At 57.0% G+C, this 17,651-nt stretch overlaps 1 protein-coding gene across 6 annotated transcripts in view; it reads left to right on the top strand.

The window, feature by feature from the left end:
* PCGF3 (polycomb group ring finger 3) overlaps nucleotides 1–17,651 on the top strand; it is a 52,252-nt gene that overhangs the window by 16,856 nt on the left and 17,745 nt on the right. For all 6 annotated transcript variants that reach the window (XM_055434438.2, XM_055434441.2, XM_055434440.2 and 3 more), the window contains exons 4-8: nucleotides 3,073–3,190; nucleotides 4,026–4,122; nucleotides 5,085–5,140; nucleotides 9,975–10,085; nucleotides 10,858–10,946. In XM_055434438.2, coding sequence (XP_055290413.1) covers nucleotides 3,082–3,190; nucleotides 4,026–4,122; nucleotides 5,085–5,140; nucleotides 9,975–10,085; nucleotides 10,858–10,946 — 462 coding nt within the window. In that variant the 5' untranslated portion in view covers nucleotides 3,073–3,081. The remainder of the gene's footprint in view (nucleotides 1–3,072; nucleotides 3,191–4,025; nucleotides 4,123–5,084; nucleotides 5,141–9,974; nucleotides 10,086–10,857; nucleotides 10,947–17,651) is intronic.

The raw sequence follows: 17,651 nt of genomic DNA, 5'->3' as shown, positions 1-17,651 counted from the left end.
GTCTGTAGTGTGAGTGGGCTGCCCGCGCTCACCGTCTAGTGTGAGTGGGCGTGCCCGCACTCGCGCGCGCGTCTAGTGTGAGTGGGCGTGCCCGCACTCGCGTGCCCGTCTATAGTGTGAGTGGGCGTGCCCGCACTCGCGTGCCCGTCTATAGTGTGAGTGGGCGTGCCCGCGCTCACCGTCTAGTGTGAGTGGGCGTGCCCGCACTCGCGCGCCCGTCTAGTGTGAGTGGGCGTGCCCGTCTGTAGTGTGAGTGGGCGTGCCCGCACTCGCGCGCCCGTCTAGTGTGAGTGGGCGTGCCCGCGCTCACCGTCTAGTGTGAGTGGGCGTGCCCGCACTCGCGCGCCCGTCTAGTGTGAGTGGGCGTGCCCGCGCTCACCGTCTAGTGTGAGTGGGCGTGCCCGCGCTCACCGTCTAGTGTGAGTGGGCGTGCCCGTCTGTAGTGTGAGTGGGCGTGCCCGCGCTCACCGTCTAGTGTGAGTGGGCTTGCCCGCACTCGCGCGCCCGTCTAGTGTGAGTGGACGTGCCCGCACTCGCGCGCCTGTCTGTAGTGTGAGTGGGCGTGCCCGCACTCGCGCGCCCGTCTAGTGTGAGTGGGCGTGCCCGCGCTCACCGTCTAGTGTGAGTGGGCGTGCCCGCACTCGCGCGCGTCTAGTGTGAGTGGACGTGCCCGCGCTCACCGTCTAGTGTGAGTGGACGTGCCCGCGCTCACCGTCTAGTGTGAGTGGGCGTGCCCGCACTCGCGCGCGTCTAGTGTGAGTGGGCGTGCCCGCGCTCACCGTCTAGTGTGAGTGGGCGTGCCCGCGCGCCCGTCTAGTGTGAGTGGGCGTGCCCGCGCTCACCGTCTAGTGTGAGTGGGCGTGCCCGCACTCGCGCTCACCGTCTAGTGTGAGTGGGCGTGCCCGCGCTCACCGTCTAGTGTGAGTGGGCGTGCCCGCGCGCCCGTCTAGTGTGAGTGGGCGTGCCCGCGCTCACCGTCTAGTGTGAGTGGGCGTGCCCGCGCGCCCGTCTAGTGTGAGTGGGCGTGCCCGCGCTCACCGTCTAGTGTGAGTGGGCGTGCCCGCGCGCCCGTCTAGTGTGAGTGGGGGTGCCCGCACTCGCGCGCCCCTCTGTGTCTGTTTGCCTGCTGCCACTGAAGATGAGGTCACGGCGATCTTGGCCCCGGGCTGTGTGATTTGGAGCCGGTTTGGGCCTGGCTGTCGGGCTGGTGGCAGCTGTGAGCCTGTTGGGCACGGTGCCGGGCGTGTGAGCAGCGCTGGGCACGGTGCTGGGCTCGGTCGGGCAGGCAGCACCCTGCCCCAGCGTCCAGCGGAGTTCTCAGTTGGTGCCCTCCCATCTCCACTTCGCTTCGCTGGGCGACGACTTGGGTGCCTCCCCCTTCCATTCCCTCCCCTCTCTTCCGGCTCCACGGGGGCACAGGCCCTTTTTCGCGGAGCCAGTCTCAGCAGGTCCGAGCAGTCAGGCAGGCTCCGAACGGCACCTGGTGACCGTGACACTGGGTGCCTGGCCCCGCAGACTTAGGTTTGCTTCCTGGGGCCCGCAGAGCCCCTGTGGGAATGACCCTTGTTTCTCCTGACAGCTCGGAGCCGCTCGGGGCTGCGGGAGAGGGCTCTCTGGTGGGGACTCCGAGCCGGCTGGTGCCTGTGAGCCCCCGGTCCTGCTTCCTGTGGCGGTCGCAGGGCGACTTGCTGTAGCGGCCCTTGGTCTCCAGCTGGGCCGCGCCCGGCGCCGTGCTGGATGCCGCGGTCTGCGCTGATGGCTGCCCCGGGCTTCGGTGTAAGGTGATGGGTCTCGCGTCAGGGCCTCCCCAGGGTCCAGTGCGGCCTCATCTGCCCCGCCCAGCCCTCTCCCTCCCCTCTGCCTGTCCTTAGACAGCGCTGAGCCAGGAACGTCTGCGCGGGAGCTGGGAGCTGCATGCGCTGGGTCTGCGGGTGAGGCCTCGCGTCCAGCTCAGTGCCCAGGGCTGCCATGGGCCTCCTGGGCCTTGGTTTCCATCTCCCAGGGCGTTTCTGCATCTGGGCAGAGTTGTCAGTGATCCTGGTTGTGGAAGCTCATTGCACCCTGCACGGTGTAGCATCCAGAGGAGTCTCCTGCTCGAACCACAGCACGTGTCCCGGAAGCTGGTGGCTGAGTGAAGCCTCAGGGTCTCACTGGCCAGTGCTGCCGGCTGGGCGTCCAGGGCTGCAGTCCAGGTGTGGGCGGCGCTGCCCATCTCAGAGCTTCCCGCTCCTGGAAGCCCCTTCCCACTCACAGCCTGCAGGCGGCTTCTCCCATATCTCCTCTGAGCCTCCTGCGCCCCAGAAGGGCCCTGTGGGGACATGGTCACGTGGGGATTCCGGGGGGACCCTGTCTCAGGGGCCTTTTGCTCCATGAGGTGACACACGGGTTTTGGGGAGGACATAGCCTCTTTGGGGCTGTTTCTCCTGCGCAGCCTTCTATGAGGGCAGTGATAACAGACCCTGCCCTTGTGAGCCGTGGTCTGGGAGGGGAGCCGGTCAGAGCCACCACGGCTCTGGAGGGTGGCTCTGGGGCAGAGGTGGCGCGTCCACACTCCGAGCATTGTGACAGACATTTGGACTTAGGGTGCTGTCGTCCGCTGTGCTTCCTGGGGGGCATGGGCCCCGACTGCTCTCCTTGTTGTCTTATCAGGGGAGCCAGAGCTCCAGAAGGACCGTCCCCTGCCCGCACGGCCCGCCGGCTCCCTGGCCTCCCCTCCCATGGCTCCAGAAACCTCCCCTGCCGTGCACCGCTTCACCAGCTCTCCTCACGGGTTCTGAGCAGGAGGAGCGGGTGGGCAGCCTGGAAGGAGGGAAGGAGCAGCAGCACGTGCGTGGCCCGTGCTGCCCCGGGGCGGGTGACCTGGTACACCAGGGGTGACTGCCTGCCTCATGGTGGAAGCAGGGTCACAGGGCTGGACCTGGCCTGGTGGGAGCAGTGGAGGGACCTGGCCTCAGCCCTGCTCATGCTGAGCTCCTCCTGGCCACACTGGAGCTGGATCTTTGTTGGACCTGAACCTTTGATGAAATATCAGACTACGTCATACTTTGGTTAACATGCTTTTTTCTCTTGCAGAAGCCAAAGATGTTGACCAGAAAGATTAAACTTTGGGACATAAACGCCCACATCACCTGCCGCCTGTGTAGTGGGTACCTCATCGACGCGACCACGGTGACCGAGTGTCTGCACACATGTGCGTGCCGAGCGTTCCGCCCTCTAACACTTGGGCTTCTTTCCCCAGAGCGCTTACTCAAGCACAGAGCAAGACCCAGCAGCAGAAAGAAAGGAGATCCTGAAGATAAATGAGAAAAGTTATCTGAAGTTAAAACACCGGGGGTAATTTCAGTATGAGAGGCATCATTTGAGAAAGCTAAAACTTAGTTATTTGTATGTAACAGCTAAAGCATTCCATGTGGTGTGACAGAATATTGGTTTCCAGTGGCCCAAAGTGTTTTTTTTGCCATTTGCAAATGAATTCCTTAAACTTTGTGCTCCCTGCCCACCACGGCCGCTGGCCTGTTGCAGGCTTTCGCTTGCAGCTGGTGCTGAACTTGGGTGTCCTCCTCCTTCAAGCGCCACCCGCCCCCCCAGCCTTCACCAGCAAGCTGGGTCCTGGGGGGCTGGCCCAGGGTGCTGAGGGCACTTCCTGAGGTTAAGCGAATCCTGTGACAGTGAGGATCTTTGATCTTGTATTTCTCACTTTAGAAGATGCTTGCCAGTTTTGATAGAAACTTTATTTTAAAGGTAACTGTATTTTAGATACTGGCTGGCAGTGTTTTGTTTTACATTCACTGAATCTCACCCCGTTTGGTCGTGCAGAGAAGTTCTGGTGCTGTCTTAGGCTGAGGTAGAGCTTACCTGTTCACTGTTGTGACGGGCGCCCCGGGATGGGCGTGAGGGCGCCTTCCGCTCCTGTCTGTGTCCTCCGTGGGAGGTGGGCCCAGGCGACGGGCCTGTCCCGGGTGGCCTGGGCGGGGGGCCAGTGGGAGGAGCGCCCCTGCCCGCCGCTGACGCGCGCCCCCCTGCAGTCTGCCGCAGCTGCCTGGTGAAGTACCTGGAGGAGAACAACACCTGCCCCACATGCAGGATCGTCATACACCAGAGCCACCCCCTGCAGTACATCGGGTGAGCGCCGCCGGGCGGGGGGCCCTGCCGGAGGGGCTCTGCAGGAGGCGTGTCAGGCCTGTTCCACCCCCATCCTATCCTTGCAGCTCCGCAGAGCTTTAAGAGAAGGTGGGGGGTCGGGGAGCAGGAAGTACAGATGGTGTCGTGGGTGCTGGAGGCCGGCTCTGTCGTGTGTGTGTGTGTGTGTATGTGTGTGCCAGCTCTGTCCTGTGTGTGTGTGTGTGTGTGTGTGTGTGCCAGCTCTGTCGTGTGTGTGTGTGTGTGCGCGCGCGTGTGCTGGCTCTGTCGTGTGTGTGTGTGTGTGTGCACGCGCGCCGGCTCTGTCGTGTGTGTGTGTGTGTGTGCACGCGCGCGCGCGTGTGCCGGCTCTGTCATGTGTCTGTGTGCCGACTCTGTTGTGTGTGTGTGTGTGTGTGTGTGTGTGTGTGCCGGGTCTGTCGTGTGTGTGTGTGTGCGCGCGTGTGCCAGCTCTGTCGTGTGTATGTGTGTGTGTGTGTGTATGTCGGCTCTGTCGTGTGTGTGTGTGTGTGCGCGCGTCGGCTCTGTTGTGTGTGTGTGTTCCACACGGTCACGTCAACATGAGTGTCCAGACGTGAGAGGTGCTCCCTGCACAGGTCCTGGTCAGGGACGTTTGAGAAACCCCCTCTGGTCTGGCACAGCCTGAGACTGCCTGACGCTTGTAGAGAAGCCCAGTGGGCAGGGGGCATTGGTCACCAAGGGGTCTTGCCTGTGTCCTCCTTCTCTGAATGTTCACCAGCATCTGGAGTCCGCACTCTGGTGTGTCGGCTCGGGTCCTGTGTCACTCTTGCTGGCACAGACATTTTTATAAGTCCAAACTAGAAGCAAAATTCAACTAAAATTCCAGTTTGTGACTGTGGAGTTTGTGATTGTTACATGGAAAAGGTCTGAGAATTAGAGGAGTGATGTTTCTGGCTAACCCACCTGTTCTGTTCTTTTGCCAGTCATGACAGAACCATGCAGGATATTGTTTACAAATTGGTCCCAGGCCTCCAAGAGGGTAAGTGTCAGAACCTCCCCCTGTACCCCTGTGTCTTCAGCAGGGCCTCCAAGGGCCTTTTCGCTCCGGGGTCCTGGCTTTGGCCCTCTTGCTTGGCCCTGCCCTGTGCTCCCTGCCATCTGCTTGCTGGTCTTGTCCACCCTCGCTCATGCGTCTCTCTGTGTTCGGGGGGCACCCGGTGCCCAGCACATGTGCAGCCCTGGCCAGGCCCCAGGGGCAGACAAGGGGGGGCCTCCTGCTCGTGCCACCCAGAGGTGAAGCCAGGAGCCCTGTGTCGGCCAGGTTTAACCGGATTTAAACTTTAAATACAAGCTTTAAGTCAATCTTATGAGACTTGAGAAGAAATACTGTGTGGTACAAGTGTCCTAAGAGTGGACGTTCTCTCCGCAGTTCTGAGTCCTGAGACTGTCGTGTCCTTGGTGAAGGGTGGTCCATTCAGAGTGGGTGCTGGCTGGTGGGTGGTGCTAGCTGATAAAACCTAGGTGCAGCTTTTTCTCCAAGATAAGAGACAGCCGTTCATTCGGGAGTGTTCTCTCACCATTGTGTTTCAGAAAGTTACGATTTGAAGAACAGGCTTACTCTGTTAGCTCAGCAGATGTCACATCTGACTTTTAAGACACAACTTAGGGAGTAATACTGTTAAAGTCTTCTTTCACTGTTCACAGAATTTATTTGAGAAGAGTTTAAATTTTCTGAGTAAATATAAGTAGAAACTGTCATCTTTTGATATTTGAAGGGTTTTCTGCTTCTCTGGTGGCTCAGATGGTAAGGAGTCTGCCTGCAATGCAGGAGACCCGGTTCCGATCCCTGGGTCAGGAAGATCCCCTGGAGAAGGGAATGGCCCCCCACTCCAGTGTTCCTCCCTGGAGAATCCCATGGACAGAGGAGCCTGGTGGCTGCAGTCCATGAGGCCACAGAGTCGGACGTGACTGAGCAGCTAGCACTCTCTTTTCTGGCGCTGGGGAAGGCACAGAGTGCGTGAGAATAAATCCTGGTAGTGCCGGAGCTCACTCCGTCCGTCCCGTCGCTCAGTCGTGTCCGACTCTTTGCGACCCCGTGGACTGTAGCCTCCCAGGCTTTTCCGTCCATGGGATTCTCCAGGCAAGAATACTGGAGTGGGTTACCGTTTCCTTCTCCAGGGGATCTTCCCGAGCTCACTCCAGGGCGCCTTAAACACACTAGGGCCCCATGAAGCGCCCGGCGTGCCTGCGACCCGAGCCCAGGGCTGCCAGCCTGGCCCCCGTTGTTTACCGGAGATGCTGCCTTTTTCCCCAAAGAGGGGTCTTCCTGAAGCAGCGGCGTCAGCGCCTCTGGGCTGGGAGGGTGGCGCCGACTCTGTGTCAGCGTCAGGAGCTTGTGGCTGGGGCCGTCCTGTCTCTCATGGTTTGGCTGATCCCAGTCCTTGGTCCCTAATTTCCCATGTGTGGATGGGATGGAGATTCCCCGTGCGATTCTGGCCCCTCCCAGGTGGGACAGTCCACAGGACTTCACTGGTGTGGTCCCGGAGAGCCACAGCTCATGAGTCCCGGTGACCCAGAGTGTGTCCCTGCGTGTCACCCGTGTGTGTCCCAGCTGGTGTCCCTGCGTGTGTCACCAGCGTGTCCCTACATGTCACCCGTGTGTCCCAGCGTGTGTCCCTTCATGTGTCGCCAGTGTGTGTCCCAGCGTGTGTCCCTGCGTGTGTCACCAGCATGTCACCAGTGTGTGTCACCAGCATGTGTGTCCCTGCATGGATCGCAGCGTGTGTCCCAGTGTGTCACCCGTGTGTGTCCCAGCTTGTGTCCCTGTGTCACCAGCGTGTCCCTACATGTCACCCGTGTGTGTCCTAGCATGTGTCCCTGTGTGTGTCCCAGCGTGTGTCACCAGTGTGTATCACCAGCGTATGTCCCAGCGTGTCACCAGCGTGTGTCCCTGCGTGTGTCCCTGCATGTGTTCCTGTGTGTGTCACCAGCGTGTGTCCCTGCGTGTGTCACCAGCGTGTCACCAGCGTGTGTCCCAGCGTGTGTCCCTGCGTGTATCCCAGCATGTGTCCCTGCGTGTATCCCAGCGTGTGTCACCAGCGTGTGTCCCTGCGTGTCACCAGCGTGTGTCCCTGCGTGTATCCCAGCGTGTGTCACCAATGTGTGTCCCTGCATGTGTCACCAGCGTGTGTCCCTGCGTGTATCCCAGCGTGTCACCAGTGTGTGTCCCTGCGTGTATCCCAGCGTGTGTCACCAGTGTGTGTCCCTGCGTGTATCCCAGCGTGTGTCACCAGCGTGTGTCCCAGCGTGTGTCACCAGTGTGTCACCAGTGTGTGTCCCTGCGTGTCACCAGCGTGTGTCCCTGCGTGTATCCCAGTGTGTGTCACCAGCGTGTGTCCCAGCTGTGTCCCAGCGTGTGTCACCAGTGTGTGTCCCTGCGTGTGTCCCTGCGTGTGTCCCAGTGTGTGTCCCTGCGTGTGTCACCAGCGTGTGTCCCAGCGTGTGTCCCTGCGTGTGTCACCAGCGTGTGTCCCAGCGTGTGTCCCAGCGTGTGTCACCAGCGTGTGTCACCAGCGTGTGTCCCAGCGTGTGTCCCTGCGTGTGTCCCAGCGTGTGTCCCTGCGTGTGTCCCAGTGTGTGTCCCTGCATGTGTCCCTGCGTGTATCCCAGCGTGTGTCACCAGTGTGTGTCCCTGCGTGTCACCAGCGTGTGTCCCTGCGTGTATCCCAGCATGTGTCACCAGCGTGTGTCCCAGCGTGTGTCACCAGTGTGTCACCAGTGTGTGTCCCTGCGTGTCACCAGCGTGTGTCCCTGTGTGTATCCCAGTGTGTGTCACCAGCGTGTGTCCCAGCTGTGTCCCAGCGTGTGTCACCAGTGTGTGTCCCTGCGTGTGTCCCTGCGTGTGTCCCAGCGTGTGTCCCTGCGTGTGTCACCAGCGTGTGTCCCAGCGTGTGTCCCTGCGTGTGTCACCAGCGTGTGTCCCAGCGTGTGTCACCAGCGTGTGTCCCAGCGTGTGTCCCTGCGTGTGTCCCAGTGTGTGTCCCTGTATGTGTCCCTGCGTGTATCCCAGCGTGTGTCACCAGTGTGTGTCCCAGCACAGCAGTCAGATTTCTCTTGTGCGCCCGCGGTTGGGAGTGGGTGGTGCTGTCTCCCGTGTGCTGTTGAGCGGGGTTCTGAGGCTCTGCAGTCCCATCTGGACATGTCTGCTGGACAGGGTGAGGCTGGCAGGGAGGCACGCTTCCGATTGGCCTAGCCCACATTATCCAGTGCTGAGCGTGCGGGTGGTTTCTGATGCTTCAGTGTTGGAAATAAGGCTTTATCTCCTTGGGCGCTTACCTGATTATTTCCTTGGGATACATTACTAGCAGTTTATGTGAGTCACCTTGATGCTGGGCAAGATTGAAGGCAGGAGAAGGGGGCGACAGAGGATGAGATGGTTGGATGGCGTCAGCGACCTGATGGACGTGAGTGTGAGCGAGCTCCAGGAGGTGGTGAAGGACAGGGAGGCCTGCATGCTGCAGTCCACGGGGTCACAAACAGTTGGACACGGGTTAGCTACTGAACGACAACCTTCCTGAAAAGTTATCCCAGTGGACATTTCTATACCTGTGTCTATCTGACACTGAGTATTGTTATTTTCAATTCTTCTTCATTTTGATAGCTAAAAATTAAAGAAATAGGAACTAAAGTTAGGTACAGGCAGACTTCAGAAATACCGCAGGTTCAGCTTCAGATCGTCACGATAAAGCAAGTATCGCAGTAGGGTGAATCACATCAATCTTCTGGTTTCCCAATGCAAGTAAAAGTTGTGTTCACGTTATACAGTGGGCTCCTGAGTGTACAATAGCATTATGGCTAAAGAGTAGTGTATATCTCTTAGTTAAAAACACAAAACGAAAAAAAACAGTTAAAATAATAACATCAAAGTTCCCTGATCACAGATACCATAACAAATATAGTAACGATGAAAAAGTTTGAAATACTGTGAGTATTACCAAAACGTGGCTCCTTTGGGATTTGCGTGTTTGGTTCCGGCGCCCCCAGCTCTGCGCTGGCCCTCGCGCGTCGGTCGGTTCCAAGAGGCCTCCTGCTTCCGTCTTAGCCCGCTGCCTCACGCTTGCTGTTTTCCTGCACAGTCAGGTATTTTGCAGCGTCTGCCTGGGTCTAGGATGTGACCAGGGCATGTTTCTGGCCTGCACAGAGCTCGTGCTCTTTAGGGAGAGGGATGTGTGGTGACTTGAGCTTTACTGGGTCGACTGCACATAGGTCTTTCCCACAGTGTGCCTTGCGGTTACTGGTCTGGGTTAGATTTCCTTTACTCCCTGCCACGTGGCCCTGAGCAGTGGCTGCCGCTTTGTTACCTGGGTGTGAGCTGCTCCTCAGTAGCCGCCTGTGTCACAGAGTCGGCCCTTCCAAGGGGCGTGCGAGGACCCAGCCCAGCCCCACTCGTGTCTGAGGCCAACGGCCGGGCAGGAGGCTGCGTGCTGCCCGACTGAATTGCCTCCATCCAGTAGAGACCCCTCCCCTGTGGCGGGTGGCTCTGGCCCCCCAGGACTAAAGAGCCATGGTTGCCAGCCGTGGACGCCACAAGCACTCTTCTCCTGTCAGGTACACCTGGAGACCTGTCCTGGGGGAGCCAGTGGCACCTGCACTCACGGGGCCCAGGCCGCACCTTGGTACATGGCCCAAGTCACACAGCTGGCAACCGCTGTCAAGTTCCAGGGGGCACGGTGTAAAGTTATTCATTTCTCGTGGGTAGCAGCCTTCAGACCTTTTCACCCTAACCTGCCCCTATTTTCATGTGATTGCGTGCAGAATTTTAATATAACTCATCGCTTGCCTAAGATTAAGGGTTACATGTTAATTTTTCATAGCGGAAATGAGAAAGCAGAGGGAATTCTACCACAAATTAGGCCTGGAAGTGCCTGGAGACATCAAGGGGGAGACGTGTTCTGCAAAGCAGCACCTGGACCCCCACCGGAACGGTGAGTGGCTGTGTTTCTCCTGCACGAGCCCCTGCAGGTTCCCGACAGGTGTGGTGGGCCTCAGTGTCCGAGCAGAGCTGACAGGAGCTGGGAGCGCAGAGAAGCAGGGTCCTGGTCCCAGGACTTACGTGGGGGGCCCCGCGGGGGCCCCGGGGCTGCCTGGAGGCGGGATGTGCAGGGGCCATGTGTGCACAATCGGCCTCCCAGGGCTCTTCTCCCAGTTCGCCTGTTTTCTTGCAGAAAGGCCAACTTCTTCCTGGCTTTGATGGAAAATTAATGGTGCTTTGAATCTGTGTATATTGTAACACCTTATTCAAACCTTTGACTCCATGGGCCGCACAGGTTGCTAAGCACTCTGGTCTGTTCCGTTCATCTCTGAACATCTGAGAAGGGGAGGCCTTGGCTGCCGGCCCAGAGGAGCAGGAGCTGCATACCTGCAGGCTCGGGGCCCGGGGGCCAGGAATCCCATCTTTCCCGAGCTGGAGGCCTGAGGCCTGACTTTTAAAGCCGTGTGGGACCAGCGGGAGCTCTGGGAGCCGTGCTGTTGGGCGGTGTAGAGGAGTGACACCCTGGTGGTGCCCGGCCGACGGCATCCTGCCCAGGACCCCCGGGCGCACCCGCCCCCGCCGCAGCCTCGCCAGCGCTCCTCCGACTCTTAGGCGTGTGAACTCCTGTCACCGGGGTTTCATGGCGTTTGAGTGTTCTGTGGGGGAAAAACAATGGTTTAACACTTTGGATATCGTGATGCAGTCTTTTCTGTTTTTGCTAAAAGGAGAAACCAAAGCGGACGACAGTTCGAACAAAGAGGCAGCGGAGGAGAAGCAGGAGGAAGACGGTGATTACCACCGAAGCGACGAGCAGGTGGGCGCGCGGCCCAGCCTCGGGGGCTCTCCCCTGACAGGAAGGGCCGGGAGGAAGGGAGCTGGCGGGCTCTCCCCTGACAGGAAGGGCCGGGGGCGGCAGGCTCTCCCCTGACAGGAAGGGCCGGGAGGAAGGGAGCAGTTGGGCTCCCCTGACAGGAAGGGCCGGGAGGAAGGGAGCGGGCGGGCTCTCCCCTGACAGGAAGGGCCGGGAGGAAGGGAGCAGTTGGGCTCCCCTGACAGGAAGGGCCGGGAGGAAGGGAGCGGGCGGGCTCTCCCCTGACAGGAAGGGCCGGGAGGAAGGGAGCAGTTGGGCTCCCCTGACAGGAAGGGCCGGGAGGAAGGGAGCGGGCGGGCTCTCCCCTGACAGGAAGGGCCGCGAGGAAGGGAGCAGTTGGGCTCCCCTGACAGGAAGGGCCGGGAGGAAGGGAGCGGGCGGGCTCTCCCCTGACAGGAAGGGCCGGGAGGAAGGGAGCAGTTGGGCTCCCCTGACAGGAAGGGCCGGGAGGAAGGGAGCGGGCGGGCTCTCCCCTGACAGGAAGGGCCGCGAGGAAGGGAGCAGTTGGGCTCCCCTGACAGGAAGGGCCGGGAGGAAGGGAGCGGGCGGGCTCTCCCCTGACAGGAAGGGCCGGGAGGAAGGGAGTGGGCAGGCTCTCCCCTGACAGGAAGGGCCGCGAGGAAGGGAGCGGGCGGGCTCTCCACTGACAGGAAGGGCCGGGAGGAACGGAGCCGGCGGGCTTTCCCCTGACAGGAAGGGCCGGGAGGAACGGAGCCGAGCCGGCGGGCTCTCCCCTGACAGGAAGGGCCGCAAGGAAGGGAGCCGGCGGGCTTTCCCCTGACAGGAAGGGCCGGGAGGAAGGGAGCAGTTGGGCTCCCCTGACAGGAAGGGCCAGGAGGAACGGAGCCGAGCCGGCGGGCTCTCCCCTGACAGGAAGGGCCGCGAGGAAGGGAGCGGGCGGGCTCTCCCCTGACAGGAAGGGCCGGGAGGAAGGGAGCTGGCGGGCTTTCCCCTAACAGGAAGGGCCGGGGGCGGCAGGCTTTCCCCTGACAGGAAGGGCCGGGAGGAACGGAGCCGGCGGGCTTTCCCCTGACAGGAAGGGCCGGGAGGAACGGAGCCGAGCGGCGGGCTCTCCCCTGACAGGAAGGGCCAGGAGGAAGGGAGCAGTTGGGCTCCCCTGACAGGAAGGGCCGGGAGGAAGGGAGGAGGTGGGCGTGGGGCTCAAGCCTCAGCCAGCTCTCCCCTCACAAGAGACCGGCCTGGAGGAAGGCGCGGCAGAGATGGGTGTGTGCTGGCGGCTCTCTGAGTCTCTCCCGACCCTTCTCCTCCTTTTGGCTGCACAGCTTGTGGGATCTTAGTTTCCAGGGGCTGAACGCACGCCCTCAGCAATGAGAGCCCCGCCTCGCAACTGCTGGACAGCTGGGAGCTTCCCTTCTATGACTGATTGCCAGAGTGACCCCTGCCCACTGCAGAGAGCTTTAGGAACGAAAGGTTAAAGCGGTGTCTTCAGCGGGGAGTGGGGGGCGGCTCCGCGCAAACTGCAGTGAAAATAACCAGGACAGCGCCCGCTGTTGGTGGCGCGCTGTCAGGCATCAGGGGAGAATCACGGGTGTCAGGGTGCTGCTGAGCGTGGCGGCGGGGTGTCTGCGGGCTTCTCTGCTCACCTTGATTTGGCGCCCCCAGTGGTCCTCACACTCCCTGATGGAACAGCTGTGTCATCGGCGTCAGAATAAGAAAATGTCCACCCTTGGCTGTCGCGCGGCGTGATTTGGGAGGTCCCAGCCCCATCAGTCAGGAGAAGGGAGCGCGACCTGGGTGTGCAGTGACTCGAGCACAGGCATGCGGCTCAGCTCCTCGAGATGCGGAGGCCCCTTTTCCAGTGGTGGGACCAGCATGTCAGAGTCAGAGGGTGGGCGGCTTTGTTCAGAAAATTAAAAAGAACTTTAAGGCAACCTAGCAATAAACGTGAGAGACCGAAACAGAGGTTCCAGAACCTTCTGGGAGAACACAGAGAAGAGTGCGTAATTGGGTGTTCCTGGGTGGAAGGTTGGTCTTAGGATTCGAGTTCTCCTGAAATTAATCTCACTGGTTGTAATCAATTTTGTAAATAGGAATATAACCAACTGCCTCTGAAGTTCATCTGAAAGAGGAAAAAGTTGGCAGTAGCCATGAGAACTTAGGGTCCTGGCCGTAGCAGAATATATGTGTTACATATCCATGCACACACAATGAAGCATATAGGTGCCTTAGGAGGCACGGAGATTCAGTTCCAGACCATTGTATAAAAGTTATGCTTCCGCTGTATTGTGGTCTATCAAGTGTGAGGTTTTGTTACATCTGAAAAGCAACGTTGTTTAGTTGCTGAGTTGTGCCTGAGTCTTTCGCAACCCCATGGACTGTAACCCTCAAGGCTCCTCTGTCTGTAGGATCTCCCAGGCAAGAATGCTGCAGTGAGTTGCCGTTTCCTTCTCCAGGGGGTCTTCCCAACCCGCGGATCGAACCCACGTCTTGTGCACCTCCTGCAATGCAGGCAGATTCTTTACCACTGAGCCACCAGGGAGGCCCTCAGGAAAAAAAATAATAAAGTACATTCCTTAATTAAAAGACACTTTATTGCCAAACAACGCTAGCCATCATCTACCACAGACATTCAATTCATGAAAAACGCAGTGTCTGTGAAGTGCAATAAAGCAGAGTCTGCATATTTATATACGTTCTGACATACAGCAGCTCAGTGGTAAAGAACCTGTCTGCAACACAGGAGATGTACAAGACATGGGTTTGATCCCTGGCTCAGGAAGATCCCCTGGAGAAGGAAACGGCAACCCACTCCAGTATTCTTGCCTGGGAAATCCCATGGACAAAGGAGCCTGGCGGGCTACACTCTATAGGGTTGAAAAGAGTCGGATACCACTGAGCGACTAAACACACATACATGTATATATTTAATAAGTAAAGTATCTGTGCATATATGCACACTGACGTTTATTACAGAAACGATTAGCATAGTGTGGGTGTAAGGATAGAATCGCGGAACCTTAATTTTCCTGTTTATATGCTTCTGTGTTGTTGAAAACTTTCCCTGGGTGCTGCAGGAAGAGAAACCTCTCTGTGGAGTGTGGGAGTGTGCTCAGATGTGTCTCAGTGAACAGAGAGAACAAACCCTGGGGTGCAGGACACCTCCCGGGGGCCCATGTCTCCACCTGTCTGGGCTCTGAGAGTTACCTCCTGTTGGACTCGGAGGTCTCTTTGGGGTCTGGGTCAGGCTGCTGGCCTGGCCTCTTTAGGCGCAGGGTGGGCCATCTTGTTAACCCTTGTTCTGTCAGTTTTAAACCTCCAGCGTTTATCTTTATCGTTACTAAATTTTGCTTCTTTTATCACAAACATGCCAAAGAGGTCTCTGTGTGATTGGCTGCTTTCAGAAGAGCCAGCAGGCTCTGCTGGGAATGGGGGAACGGGCCCCACTGCGCCCCTTTGAGGCCACAAGTCCACGCCAGGCTGAGCCTCGTGCACTGGTCTATTGTTGGCCCCAAGAAAGGTAGGGCGGGGGTGGCCATGGCCCGAGACAGGGGCCTGCTGGGGCCCCCAGGTGTGAGGAGCAGGGACGGGGCAGGGCCTGCAGGGAGGGAAGGCTGGGGGCAGGGCGGCCAGGCTGGAGCCTAGGGTGGGTGGTGGTGCGGGTGCCTGGGGATGCACTCGAAAGCAAACCTGGGGGACTTGCTGAGCTCTCCCAGCCTGGGTCCTGAGTCTTCGTGTTTATGATGTAACCACAAACCATAGACACTACAAAACAGGCGTCTCTGTGCCGCCTCCTTTCCTCAGTTAAAATTGCCTTTTGAGCTTGTTTTTGAGGTGTGCCATGTGGCCACCTCCTACGGTTGCCATGTGCTGTGGTGCCACGGTGGGCCCTGTGTGTCCTGGGTGCGTGCATGGCTCAGGCCTTAGAACAAGGATTCTGCTGTTTTCTGTCTGGTGTTCTGACTACTCCAGCCCTCACAGACTCCTGGGTGCTGACCTCGGTCTTCCCGGCACGTCTCCATGCGCTGTTCGTGCCAGACTCGGAGTCTGTGATCTGTTCTGTTGCCCGTCCGCCTCCAGCTCCTGGGGCAGCCGTTGGTTCCTTCACGTGCAGATTCTTGCTGTCTTCATGGACGTATGTTGCATGTTCTGATGTAATCATTTCACAGGAACAGTATGTATCTGTTTAGCTTTGGTATCAAGTGGAGAAGTCTCAGAGCTGGAGATAGTCTCTCTCTCCCAATTTTATTCTCTAGGAAAGTTTGTATAAGATTAAGAATATCCATTTTATTGAGTATTTTGTTTAAACGTCCCATGAAGCCATCAGATCTTAGTTGATTTTTTTGAAGATGGGTAGGAAGATTTTAAATGATAAGTTAAATTTCCTTAATGATTTTAATCCTACTCAAATCTTTTGTTTCTTTTTAAGATTATTTGATAAGTTATATTTTTTCTAGGAAAGTTTCTGCTTGGACTTAGGTTTTCACAGAATTTTTTTGTCTGTCTTTGGGCTTTGCCAAGTGTCTGGTTATTTCCTCATTGCTCTTCCTAGTATCCCACTGGTGTCTCCTGCTTTTTTGGTCATTCTTGCCAGAGATGGAGCCACATTCTTTTCAGTTAATCATTCCTTCTTTCTGCTGTGTGTTCTCTTTTGTTCCTTCTCTACTTTGTTGAGTAGAACATTCTTTAACATATGCATTGGAAATTCTGAACATCAAATCTTACAAACAAGGCTGCAGTAGTCAAGACATTGTGTTGCAGGTGTTCAGGCAGATTTTTTAATCATTGTGGAAATAAGCCCTTAGGTTCAAGGTCATTTGGTTCCAGCACAGCTGCCATGGCCCTTCCTGAGGAAAGAACAGTGTCTTGGATGGTGCTGGGACAGCTGGACACCCGCGTGCAGAAGATTCACTCATGCCCCTGCCTCTCACGACATGGAAAGTGAAAGTGAAAGTAGATCCGTTGCGCCTGACTCTTTGTGACCCCATGGACTATATAGTCTGTGGAATTCTCCAGGCCAGAATACTGGAGTGGGTATCCTTTTCCTTTTCCAGGGGATCTTCCCAACCCAGGGATCAAACCCAGGTCTCCTGCATTGCAAGCGGATTCTTTACCAACTGAGCTACCAGGGAAGCCCAAGTTAACTCAAAGTGTAAGGGCTCAAACCTGGAGACTTTGCAGAAAACATGAGAGAGACTCCTTAGCATCTTGGGTTAGGCTTGCAGTTCTCAAATCCAAAACCAAGAACACAACTCAGAAAAGAAAACTGATGAAAGACGATTCATCAGATGAAGAAATACTGTTCTTGGGACTCCCTGGTGGTCCAGTGGCCAAGATTCTGTGCTTCCCCTGCAAGACGCAGCTCAGCCACTGGTCAGGGAGCTGAGATCCCTTAAGCCACACGGCGCAGCCAAAAGGAGTGGCCGCTCTTCAAAAGACACTACTGAGAAAAATTTAAAAGACTACAGACTGGGAGAAAATATTAGCAAATGACATTTCTGAAAAGGACTTTTATCTCGAATATGTAACTCTTAATAAGAAGATGAACAATCCAATTAACAAATTGGCAGACATTTCATCAAAGAACAATTACAAACGTTTAATAGTCACATTCCCTGGTAGCTCAGCTGGTAAAGAATCTGCCTGCAATGTGGGAGACCTAGGTTTGATCCCTGGGTTGGGAAGATCCCCTGGAGAAGGGAAGGGTTACCCACTGCAGTATTCAGGCCTGGAGGATTCCATGGACAGAGGTGCCTGGCGGGCTACAGTCCATGGGGTCTCAAAGAGTCAGATTTGACTGAGCAACTTTCACTAAGAGTCACATGAAAATGTGTTCAACATCATTAGTCATTAGGAGAATACAAGTTAAAACCATAATGAAATAGCATTTTATAGTCACCAAGATGGCTGTAATCAAAAAAATGGTGACACGTGTTGGCAAGGAGGCGGAGAAGTGAGTCAGCAGTGTAAGGTGCTGCCGTGCACTTGAGTCTCCACACTTGACTGTATGAAAGAAGTCAGTTGGGATTGCATGATCCCATCTGTAGACCATCCAGGAGAGGCTGGTCCACAGACGCAGGCCAAGGGTGGCTGCCCGGGTGGGGCGAACTGACCACCAAAGCTGCAGGGTCCTTTATGAGGTGATGGGTCTGACCTCAGACGGGGTGGCGTGGTGGTTGCACAACTCTAAGTTAACTAAAAATTACTGAACTGTATACTTAAAAAATATCTGTAAAGTATACTGCAACAAAGCCCTTAAAAAATTACAAACGTGCTTTTAACTTAGTGTGTTTAAATAGGTAATACATTTGGAGACTTCCTGGTGGTTCAGTGACGTAAGTCTCCCCTGCAGGGGGCCCGGGTTCAATCCCTGGTCTGGGAAATGTGGTTCTGCTACAGTGTGGTCAAAAACATAGGTAGGTAATACACTTGCACGGTCCAGAGGGCAGTGTGACATGAGAGGGTTGTGTGTCACTGTCCCAAATTCCCCTTTGTAGGGTGCACTTTGTGGTCACCCCCGTGTTTGCACAGACTGGGCTTTCCAGAGTGCTGTGCAGCTCTGTGCTCCCTCCCCTCTGGTGGCCCAGCCCATGGCCTCCTGCTCCTGTTGTTGGGGGGCCCGTGCCTTCTTTCTCTGGTCGACACCTCTGCGTTTTTTAAAAGTCCAAAATAAATACGAGTCTCTTGTTG

The sequence above is a fragment of the Moschus berezovskii genome, chromosome 5 (genome assembly GCF_049115385.1).
Source record: "Moschus berezovskii isolate FMDL1 chromosome 5, NW_MosBer_1.0, whole genome shotgun sequence".
In the NCBI taxonomy this organism is placed as follows: domain Eukaryota; kingdom Metazoa; phylum Chordata; class Mammalia; order Artiodactyla; family Moschidae; genus Moschus; species Moschus berezovskii.
Note: the sequence above shows the minus strand (reverse complement) of the source record. Positions and strands in the feature narration are given on the sequence as shown.